At 41.4% G+C, this 12,305-nt stretch overlaps 1 protein-coding gene across 1 annotated transcript; it reads left to right on the top strand.

Moving 5' to 3' along the window:
• The first annotated feature begins 9,961 nt into the window (after positions 1-9,961).
• Positions 9,962-11,008, top strand: LOC130463087 (uncharacterized). Its single transcript, XM_056832124.1, has one exon. The coding sequence runs from the start codon at positions 9,962-9,964 to the stop codon at positions 11,006-11,008; it is 1,047 nt and encodes a 348-aa protein (XP_056688102.1).
• The last annotated feature ends 1,297 nt before the right edge of the window (positions 11,009-12,305 follow it).

Genomic DNA, 12,305 nt, shown 5'->3' with positions numbered 1-12,305 from the left:
TTTCACAGTTTCTAGCTCTCCGAGTGGCCTTGTACAACTTTTAAGCATCTCATCCCGATTTATGGGAGGACAATCCCAATCTTGTGATCTTGAGATTAGACTCCGTTTGATAGGTGATTACCTGAGCGTTGCCTTTATAGCCTCCTTTTACGGTGCGACGGTTGGTCAACGTCAAAGCAACCAGTTCTCAAACAAGTAATCTCAAATCACTCAGGTATTGAGGATTTAGTGTCTAATAATTTTAATGAAATTTACTTATTGCAGATTTTCATCTCTTACAGTAAAGTTTCATAGGTCTGTCCGATACTAGTCTTCCCAAAGTAAGTATCTATGCAAATGATTACTATATTGCCATGTCCACATAGTTCAAGAAACAGAACTATTAGTCATCTTGCATTCCAGTCGTCTAACGTTTTCTATGCGTCCAATTTTATAAAAAACTCCGACCAGGGACCATTTTCAACCTTTGACATTCAAGTTCACTTGATAGACATTTCTTAGTCACAGGACTGGTCCTGACAGTCTATCTTGAATATATCGTCAAATTGAAGGGACTCATCATTTAATACTAAACCAAAATTAAATGGAATCAAGGCCAATGAGTAGCATAGGGACAGCTCAAGGGTATACCAACAGGACGTATCCAAACCAGTTATATGGTCATTATGCTAATGGTGGTGTAAGAGCAGGTTTGGACTTTGGAAATGATGGGCATGACGCATGTGTCAATGGCCGTGCGTGGTTTGCGGTTGATAACAAGTTCAAAAACAAGAGTTGAGGTAATGGTTTCTTGGGTTATGGCAATGAGAACATGGATGGTTTAAATGAGCTGCACAGGGACCCCAGAGCGAAGGCGTCTAAGAGCATAAGGATTGGAAAGGGTAGATATCGTAGAATTTTATGATTTGGATTGGTTGACTCAATTCTTTTCCTTCATTTACTTGGGTAGATTTCGCACTTTGGGAGGTACGGGCTAAGTATTTCATGGTTCTTTTCGCTCTCCCTTTTCTCTTTCTCTTTTTTCTTTTTGCTTGGGATTTCTCCCCAACATAAATCCTTCAATCAAAATTTTTTTTGTTTGGGCTAAAAGGTAGATGTTTGTGGTCTTTGAGTCACGAGGCGAGACTGAGTGAGCCTCGTTTGGTAGGCCTATAGTGGACCTTTAACTTTAGTAGGCCTAGGGTGGACCTTTAGCTTTAGTGGGCCTAGGGTGGACCTTTTAAATTGTCTTACTTTGCAAGCGTATTTAGTCGTTTCTTAAAATGTGCAAATAGCGTTGATTCAAAATGTTGTTTTTACCTTGTTGAAATTTAACGAAAGAATTACATCGAAAATAATTTTTTGCTTCTTTTCAGATTCCAGTTTCTCGGATTTTAACTGGAAGTTGTGATTTAGACTCAAACTTTCATTAATCTTTCTGATTATAACCCGTGTATGAATAAGGAGGTGGTCTAGACTCAAATTAATGGCGTGGCGTAAGCCTATAATACTTGACCAAGCAACTTTCAGGTTTAGACTTATTGGACCATAACTTTCGTTGGTTGACACTTTAGATTTTAACCCTTGGGTGTTCATTTGTCATGCGCCATTTGCTTAATGTTGGCAAGGTAGTTAATTGGGGAGATCGAATTTTTATTTTTGCAAGACTAGAATCATTAGTGCGGCTTCTCTCTTAGTGTGTATTGCTTTACCCCAATGGTAGCTTTATGGTATGCCGATTTGGGTATTTTCATGGTTCGTCATGTTGCATTCATGGAAAATCTTTTAGTCCGTACTTAGGAGTATTTAAAGGAGCGAGTGGCTCGAGAGGACTATGATAGTCGTGACCCAATGTGATCATAAGCCTTGAGGCCATTAATTTTTGCTAATGGTATTGACACCTTAGGTTCACTTTAGGGGTTGTGCGACTATGGGGGAATGATTTTCAGAATGTGACTGTTTCTATTTTGCAAATACTATAATATATTCTTTTTATTGGTGAGAGAGAGTATTGAGGCCGTAGACTCTTATCAAGGGATGACAATTACATATGGGTGCTTATTGATTTAAATGTTAGGAAGGGAGACTCAATATGTTTTAACCTTTTTATTTGCAGAACGACACCAAGCATTAGGACCGATTCTATGGATAAGACAACTAAGACTTAGGATTTAGATTGTACTTTGGCATAACCTAGTCTAGACTCGGATTTATTTTTTTTATTCGAACATTATTTTTCTTGAAAACATCATTTGAACATTATTTTTTTTTGAATACTTTGCCCATGTGACATTCAAGGTCGTTTAATTAGCATGCTCAGTTTTGGTGCCGAGCGTTGTCGTCGTAGGAGGCCTAACAACGACACAAAGAGTTATTTATTTTTATTTTTTAGTCGCTTTTAGAATCGAGTGCTTTTTCATACACCTTCGTAGCAAAAAAAATTCACGAAAAGTTTTTTTTTTGCTACGTATTTTCTTCATGCGTGGGCACCGAGGCTGCTGTGCCTAACCAAAAGGCCAGGCAGCAACTTCAGCGCCCAGCGTAGGGCGTGAGAAATTTCAGCGCCCAGTCAGGGGCGTTGAAAATGCGTCCCTGGCTGGTTCTCGTTTTCATTTGTCGTCTACTTTTGTTTTTGCGACTTTAATTTTGCGTGCTTGCCTTATAACGTCCTTTACGCGTTGTGCAGCGTTTGTGGGATTCGTTACGGCCATCCCGAGCGTCGCTTATTTTTGTGGCGATCGTTCGGGTTTGCGGAACACGTATTTCGGTATAACTCTTTGGCAAATTGGTTTATGAATGTTCGGGCAATTTTTAAGGTCGTTGGTTTCTCTAGGATAGTTTGTCACACACAATCATGTATTTCGCTACACATAACTAACATTCCATCATGAGGCAATAATAATATGTCATGTAGTTTATGATAGGCTTCTATGGGTAGTTATTTGCGCCTGGCTTGGTACCGCTTCTATCGCAGATCCAACACATGCCCCGTTCGAGGTAGTGCTTTCAACAGACAAATTTCATCCCAGAAGGCCAACCCGCAAGTGCAAGCCAAGGGGGCATGCAGGCGAGAGGGACCTAGTGGGCGAGCGATTGGGTTTGGGACAGGTGTACTACTAGCGAAAGTGCCGAGTGGACAACATTCGAAGCGTATGCACCCCCCGGTTGGCGATGGGTATCCTTAGTCCCAACTTCCGAGGTGAAACACCAAGGGAGCCAAGATTCGTTATGCGGTTCTGCCCGTTCACATTAATATGCTGATTTTCAGGTCGTCCCAACTTGATGGGGAAACAAACGCGGGGTAGGATCGTTTCACCCTTCGGCTATTTTGATTACCTACAAGCACGAGTATTTCCTTCACTTTCCCCAGTGGAGTCGCCACTGTGAGGGGGTCGAAAAAGCACGAGGCTAATGCGTGACCTCGTCCCTCGTGGGTGTGACGCTTCTTTTTGTCAAATCAAGTGTAATTGGATTTCCTGTGAGTTTACACCCAATTGGCTAGTAATATAGGAGTCGCCATTCAGTTTTTAACGACAATGAGAAAAACTGACAAAACCCGGTTATCGTGACATAAAGGGAGTGCAATTATGTTTGACCACGACGGCCGTAGGTTCCCTTGTGATCCCTGGTGGTGGGGATCGCTCAACGTACACCCGCAGGGTAGAGATTGAGGGTTCGGGGGACTGTAACTACCGAGAGGAGTACTCTCTCTTCGATAACTCCAGAGGCACGATATCCTTACTAGCTCAGCATAAATAATTGAAGGGACATGCGTTAACTATTAAACTAATCTGAGTTGATTTTAACAATATGCAACATATAGTACTAGATCGAACGCGATTATCTGATTTAGATTGTTTTAAGGAATCTAGCATGATAATCCAATTTCCCAAAAATATCTTATTTATTAAGCGTGATCGAACAATCAGATTTAGTTAGTTTAACAGTTCATAAAAGGGTGAGGAAAGCAATTAAACCATGGAAAAGGGACACATTACGACGCACCCTTGAGAGGTGCGTCACGGTTCTCAGAAAACTAACCACTTTGACTTTGCTATTTCTCCTTTTATTTAACGAATCTCAAATTACGGGACAGGATACGTTCTGTTCGATTTATGGATCGATTGCGACAGAACGCGTGATCGGTTTTGCAGCGTGAGGCTTAGGCTTAGGGGTTCAGAGTCAATACTCAGAAATATAATTGTGTGTTGTTGTTGTTGTGTCCTTTTCACGTCGAACTTAAGGCCCTATTTATAGAAAAGAGTTCGTGGAAAGATAGAATTGCAGAACTCTAATCCACGAGGAATTAGGAAAAAACACGTACCAGGTATTTTCAGCGCTCAGGCCTGGGCGCCGAAGATTTCGGCGCCCAGAGCCAGGCGTTGAAAATAGGATCTGGGCTGTTTTTCTTAGTCGGATTCGGATTCCTAAAATCCGGAGTATTTGAGATTTAATTAAGTCTTTTAGTGCGTATTAACCTTGTGACGGGATGCGTCTGGGCCCGTTACGAACTCTAGGCTCGTTAGGATTTTAATTAATACGTAACTCTTACTTTCGAATCATATTAGGAATAGGATTCTCTCGCAATTTCTATCTCACTTAGGATTTATGTTGGAGTGCAACACCTAATTCTGACAGGTTTCTATCTTTTATGACTTGCCACTTTTAACAACTACCCATTACGGAAGTTACTATTTTTAGCAGGTTTCCATAAATAGCAGGTTTCTATAAATAGCAGGTTTCGGGTGAAATGAAAAGGGGAATTGAGATTCGTTATTTTATAGGAGATGCGTTGTCAAGTGAAGATTCATGTTTTCATCATTGAACCTTCCCTTTCGGGAATGGGGACAAAAGTAGGTGTCTACATCTTGGCAGCAGTCCAATGTGCCTCTCCTGGGTCTAACTGGTATCTGCTCGTAGCACTGAGTGCGTACGCAACATCCAGGCGTGTACATATCACAGCATACATTATTGAACCAATCAATGATGCATATGGAATACCATTCATTCGTCTACGCTCATCAAGTGTTTTTGGGCACTAAGTCTTGCTTAGAGTCGTTCCATGAGACATGGGTAGGTAGCCTCGCTTGGAGTCTGCCATCTTGAACCTATCAAGCACCTTATTGATATAAGTGCTTTGACTAAGTCCAATCATCTTTTTAGTTCTATCTCTGTAAATCTTGATGCCCAATATGTACTGTGCTTCTCCTGGATCCTTCATCGAAAAACATTTCCCAAGCCAAATCTTGACAGAGTTCAACATAGGAATGTCATTTTCGATAAGTAATATGTCATCGACATATAATACTAGGAAAGCAATTTTGCTCCCACTGACCTTCTTGTATACACAAGATTCGTCTGCGTTCTTGATGAAACCAAAGTCACTGACTACTTCATCAAAACGTATATTCCAGCTCCTGGATGCCTGCTTCAATCCGTAGATTGATTTCTTTAGCTTGCATACCTTTTTAGCATTCTTTGGATCCTCAAAACCTTCAGGCTGTATCATAAACACAGTTTCTGTTAAAACGCCGTTTAAGAAAGCGGTTTTGACATCCATCTGCCATATTTCGTAATCGTAATATGCAGCGATTGCTAACATTATCCGAATAGATTTTAGCATTGTAACTGGTGAAAAGGTTTCATCGTAATCCACACCGTGGACTTGCCTGTAACCTTTTGCAACCAATCTAGCTTTGAAAACTTCAAGTTTCCCATCCTTGTCCTTTTTCAGCTTGAAAACCCATTTGCTTCCAATGGCTTGGTAGCCATCTGGCAAATCGACCAAATCCCATACTTGGTTTTCTGACATGGAGTCTAATTCAGATTGCATGGCTTCTTGCCATTGCTTGGAGCTAGGGCTCGTCATAGCTTGCTTGTAAGTCGCAGGTTCATCACTTTCAAGTAATAAAACATCATAGCTCTCGTTCGTCAAAATACCTAAGTACCTTTCCGGTTGAGATCTATATCTCTACGATCCACGCGGGGTTACATCTCTAGATTGACCATGATTCTCACCAGATACTTCTAAAGATCTCTGAGTTTCATCCTGAATGTCATCTTGAGCATTCTCTAGAGTTTGTTGTTCGACTCGAATTTCTTCGAGGTCTACTTTTCTCCCACTTGTCATTTTGGAAATGTGATTCTTTTCCAAAAAGATACCATCTCGAGCAACAAACACCTTGTTCTCAGATGTATTGTAGAAATAATACCCCTTTACGATGAAACCTTTTCACCAGTTGCAATGCTAAAGTCTATTCGGAAAATGTTAGCAATCGCTGCACATTACGATTACGAAATATGGCAGATGGATGTCAAAACCGCTTTCTTAAACGGCGTTTTAACAGAAACTGTGTTTATGACACAGCCTGAGGGTTTTGAGGATCCAAAGAATGCTAAAAAGGTATGCAAGCTTAAGAAATCAATCTATGGATTGAAGCAGGCATCAAGGAGCTGGAATATACGTTTTGATGAAGCAGTCAGTGACTTTGGTTTCATCAAGAACGCAGACGAATCTTGTGTATACAAGAAGGTCAGTGGGAGCAAAATTTCTTTTCTAGTATTATATGTCGACGACATATTACTTATCGGAAATAACATTCCTATGTTGAACTCTGTCAAGATTTGGCTTGGGAAATGTTTTTCGATGAAGGATCTAGCAGAAGCATAGTACATACTAGGCATTAAGATTTACAGAGATAGATCTAAAAATATGATTGGACTTAGTCAGAGCACTTATATCAATAAGGTGCTTGAAAGGTTCAACATGGCAGACTCCAAGCGAGGCTACCTACCCATGTCTCATCGAATAACTCTAAGCAAGACTCAGTGCCCAAAAACACTTGATGAGCGTAGACGAATGAGTGGGATTCCATATGCATCATTGATTGGTTCAATAATGTATGCTATGATATGTACACGCCCAGATGTTGCGTATGCACTCAGTGCTACGAGCAAATACCAGTCAGACCCAGGAGAGGCACATTGGACTGCTGCCAAGAATATTCTGAAGTACCTAAAAAGGCACAAAGATGATTTCCTGGTCTATGCTGAAGATGATGAATTAATTGTTAAGGGCTATACGGACGCAAGTTTCCAAACCGACAAAGATGATTTCAGATCACAGTTTGGGTTTGTCTTCTGCCTCAACGGAGGTGCAGTAAGCTGGAAAAGTGCTAAGCAAAGCACCATTGCGGATTCTACAACTGAAGCAGAATACATTGCTGCACATGAAGCAGCAAAGGAAGCTATATGGCTAAAGAATTTCATAGGTGAACTTGGTGTAGTCCCCTTCATTAAAGGACCAATAGCTCTGTATTGTGATAATAATGGAGCTATTGCACAGGCAAAGGAGCCTAGACACCACCATAGAGTCAAGCATGTACTTCATAGATTTCACCTTCTACGAGAGTTCGTTGAAAGAAAAGAAGTCGAGATAAGCAAGATTGAAACTGATGAAAACATCTCAGATCCATTAACTAAACCACTGCCGCAGGCGAAGCACAACTCGCACACTGCAGCTATGGGAATCAAGCATAATGGAGAATGGCTTTGATGTCCTTATTTAATGTTTTAAAGTTTTAGAGTTTAATACTTTGTAAAACATTATTGGTTAATCATTCACATTAATGAATAGAATTCATTTTTCCATTTAATTTGTGGTTTATTAAATGATGAGTCCCTTCAATTTGACGATATATTCAAGATAGACTGTCAGGACCAGTCCTGTGACTAAGAAATGTCTATCAAGTGAACTTGAATGTCAAAAGTTGAAAATGGTCCCTGGTCGGAGTATTCTATAAAGATGGACGCATAGAAAACGTTAGACGACTAGAATGCAAGATGACTAGTAGTTCTGTTTCTTGAACTATGTGGACATGGCAATGTCGTAATCATTTGCATAGATACTTACTTTGGGAAGACTAGTATCGGACAGACCTATGAAACTTTACTGTAAGAGATGAAAATCTGTCATAAGTAAATTTCATTAAAATTATTAGACACGAATCCTCAATACCTGAGTGATTTGAGATTACTTGTTTGAGAACTGCTTACTTTGACGTTGTCAACCGTCGCACCGTAAAAGGAGGCTATAAAGGCAACGCTCAGGTAATCACCTATCAAACAAAGTCAAATCTCAAGATCGTAAGATTGGGATTGTCCTCCCATATATCGGGATGAGATGCTAAAAGTTGTACAAGGCCACTCAGAGAGCTAGAAACTGTAAAATGCATGGCCGTGCTCAGATGAATCATAGGCTATGATTATCTGTTTATTTGATCAGTTGAACTCTGAAACCGAGAAACACCTCTGGACATAATAAGGATGACAACTCTTACCTTATGTTCAAGAGCAAGCATCGAGCGACAAAGGAATTAGGAAATGCACACTTGTCCCTAAGGACAAGTGGGAGACTGAAGGAAATAATGCCCTTGGTCCAAGTATGCATTTAATGTTAAGTCTAATAAATGCGGTTCAGTATTAATTAACAAGTTAATAATTCGGTGAGATCAAGTGAGCTGAATGCCTAGCTAGAGGCCGCTTCAGTTCCAGTGGAATTAATGATATTAATCCATAGCTTACTCTTGACTGAACCCGTAGGGTCACACAAATAGTACGTAAACGGATCAAGTATTTAATGGCATTAATTACTCCATCTATGGATATTCGGAATCGACGGATCTTGGTTTCAGTGGGAGCTAAGATCGTCAAAGGCAAACAATGAATACTCCGGAAACGATGATATTGCCGGAAACGGAAATATGGATCGTATCGGAAATATAAATATTATCCAAGTTCGTAGATGTTGCCGGAAACGAAAACATGGTACGTATCCGAAAATATTATCGGAAATGGAAATATTGCCGGAATCTAAAATGTTGCCGGAAAAGGAAATATTGTCGGAATCGGAAATATTATTGGAATCGGAAAATAATTCCGGAAACGGAAATATTAATATTTGTTCGAAACGGAAATTAATTCCGGAATCGAAAATATTAAATATTGTTCGTATCGGAAATAAATTCCGGAATCGGGAAATTAATCGGAAGCGCGTCGTACGAATTAGCATCAGACGAGACTTGTTAGACGAAGGCCCAGCACGAAGCCAGGCCCGCGTCCAGCAAGCCAAGCGCGCCAACAAAAGGCAGCCAAGGCCACGCCAGGCCCAGCACAAGGCTAGGCCAAGGCGCGCGCACGGGCGGGCTGCGAGCTGCGCTGCTCGCGTGGGCCGCAAGGCTTGCGTAGGCTGTGCGGCATGCTCGCTCGTGTGCGTTTGTGTTCGATACAAATCCTAAATCTAATGGGATTCGTTCAATGATTAATTCCTAATCCTAATAGATAGAATTAGTTAAAAAGAGTTTTAATAAAATTCTAATTAAGCTAATTAGTATCCTAATAGGATTCCAATTCCCTTTCCATACTCCTATAAATATGTGGCCTAGGTTCACAATTTGAGGACGAGTTTCAAGTATTCAAAGTGACATTTTGAGAGCAAAATTCAGTCATATTGTTGCCCATATTAGCCGAAAATTCCTAGTACCTTAAGGGCGATTCTAGTTGGTCAATCTTAAGGCGGATCCGGACGTGCTCCAAATCTGACATTGATGGAGTTGTGAAGGATATGGGATGCCTTAAGGCTCCAGGCCCCGACGGTTACCAAGCTCTACTTTTCCAAAAGCACTGGGAACTGGTCTCGAGCAATGTCTATGATCTTGCATTTAGAGTTCTTGAAGGCAGAGGAATTCCAGAGAAAATAAATGATACTCACATTCTTTTGATCCCCAAAGTAGACAACCCGGAATCACCGTGACAATTTAGACCTATCGGGCTTTGCAATGTCGTGTACAAGATCATAACGAAGGTAATTGTCAACCGGCTGAAACCACTGCTTCCCGAGTTAATTTCTAATACCCAATCGGTCTTCGTTCCGGGTAGGCAAATAACGGACAATATTGTCATTGTCCAAGAGGTCTTGCATACTATGAAGAGAAAACAAGGCGCTAAGGGTTTAATGGCCATCAAAATTGATTTCAAAAAAGCATATGATAGGCTTCGGTGGGCTTTCATTCGAGATACTCTTATGCAAATAAATTTGTCGTTGTTGCTCGTCAGTACTATTATGGAGTGTGTTACTTCGACTTCACTCAAAGTCCTATGGAACGGGGAATCATCGGAAAGTTTTCTACCTTCTAGGGGAATCCGACAAGGAGACCAATTATCCCCATACCTTTTTGTCATATGCATGGAACGTCTATATCAGACGATAGAGGAAGCTATTATTCTTAAACGTTGGAGACCTATTCGTGCGTGTCGAGATGGTCCGGTTCTTTCAAACCTCTTTTTCACAAATGACATTATCCTCTTTGCAGAGGCCTCGATGGACCAGGCAATAGTAATTCAAGAGTACCTCGAGAGATTCTGTATGGCTTCAGGTCAAAAAGTGAGCTTACCAAAGTCAAGGGTCTTCTTCTCTAACAATGTTTGTGAAGACAATCGAAATGCTATCTATACGACGCTGGGTATGGATTCTACTATGAATTTGGGTCTACACCTTGGTATGCCCACACTGTCAAGTCGTATAACTAAAGAAAAGTTCAGCCATCTATGTGAAAAGATCGATCGTCGGCTTGTAGGATGGAAAACTAAGTACCTATCCCTTACGGGACGTATCACCTTGGCCAAGTCGACTATCTCATCAATGGCTTTTTATTCTATGCAAACGGAAAAGCTACCTTTGGCTATTTGCGACGAAATAGACAAGCGAACAAGATGGTTCATATGGGGAGGTTCTGAGACCAAACGAGCTACCCACTTGTTGGCATGGGAAGTTCTACAGAACCCTAGGGAGTTTGGAGGCATTAGGATTCGCTCGGCCAGCCAAGCGAATGCTGCATTTCTAACCAAATTGGGTTGGAGAGTTCTAACGGAGACAAATTCTCTGTGTTCTAGAGTGTTACGTGCTAAATATTGCAATGGTCGTTGCGACGTGGACATGTTCAATGCTAAGCCAGGGATGTCGAATGTATAGCGAGACATCACTGAAAATGCTCGTTTCCTTTGCGAATGGATGTGCTCGTCAGTTGGTAATGGCACCTTCACTCTCTTCTGGGACCACAAGTGGGCTGATTCGAGGCCCTCAAGCGATCTAGCGACACAAGAGATTCCTAGGGAGATTCTTGGTGCCACGGTGGGGGAGATGTGGGAGCACGGTTATGGGTGGAGATGGGATCAATTCACCATATTTATCTCCAGAGGTGTTGAAGCAAATCCAGTCATTCGAGGTAAAAGAGGATACGGAGGCTCAAGACCTGGTGTACTGGAAAGGAGGCACTAAAGGTAAGTTCACCATTAAGTCGGCACTACGTTTAATGAGGCATGAAACGGGTACAATTGATTATGGTTGCTGGGATTTAATCTGGTCTTCACCCACGCAGCAACGCGTGAGAGCTTTTCTATGGCTCGCCTTCCATGATCGATTACTTGGTAATTTGAATCGTTTTAAAAGAAAAGTGACTGATGATGCAAAGTGCTGCATATGTGGTGCAACAGAGGAATCAACCTTACATATCTTGAGAGATTGTGCAACGGCGAAGATGGTGTGGCATAAGCTTGGTAGGCATGGGCTCGCCTCGACCTTCTATATTGCACCACTAAAGCAATGGCTATCTGATCACTTAAAGACAAACTCACACCCACAGTCAGACCACTGGGCTACTTATTTTAGCATTGCAACTTGGTGCATTTGGCGTTGGCGCAACACCTTTGTCTTCAATAGAAGTGCAGAAGTTTCAATTGACATTGCAGCTTTCCTCCAAATTTGGTTCGATGAGACTCGTCGAAGTCTCTACAATGATGATGATCATGTATGTAGCATTTGAAGTATCAAGGTGCAGAAGTTTATTTCTTGGAAGGGGTCAGCTTATGGCCGGAACGCTCTAAACTGTGACGGGGCAGCTTAAGGCAATCCGGGACCGGCCGGAGGTGGAGGTATCATTCGAGATCATCATGGTTCCTTTGTGTCAGCTTTCCATGCTAAAATAAGTCATTGCAATTCTTTTCGAGCTGAAGTCAAGGCATTTAAAAAGGGACTTGAAGTTGATAGAAATTTACAAATTACTCAGCTAGAGGTACAGCTAGATAATTTGGCCTGCATCCAAGCCCTTAATAGCGAAAGTATACCACAGGGGGAGTATGCACATGAACTAAGAAGCTGCCATACCATGCAACGTGAGGTTGATTGGAGAGTCAAGCTTATTCATGTTTACCGGGAAGGGAATCGAGCGGCTGACTGACTCGCAAACAAAGGATTCACTCACACTTTTAAT

This window comes from Spinacia oleracea, chromosome 1, assembly GCF_020520425.1.
Source record: "Spinacia oleracea cultivar Varoflay chromosome 1, BTI_SOV_V1, whole genome shotgun sequence".
Classification (NCBI taxonomy): domain Eukaryota; kingdom Viridiplantae; phylum Streptophyta; class Magnoliopsida; order Caryophyllales; family Amaranthaceae; genus Spinacia; species Spinacia oleracea.
The sequence above is the reverse complement of the archived record's forward strand: the minus strand, read 5'-3'. Positions and strand labels throughout refer to the sequence as shown.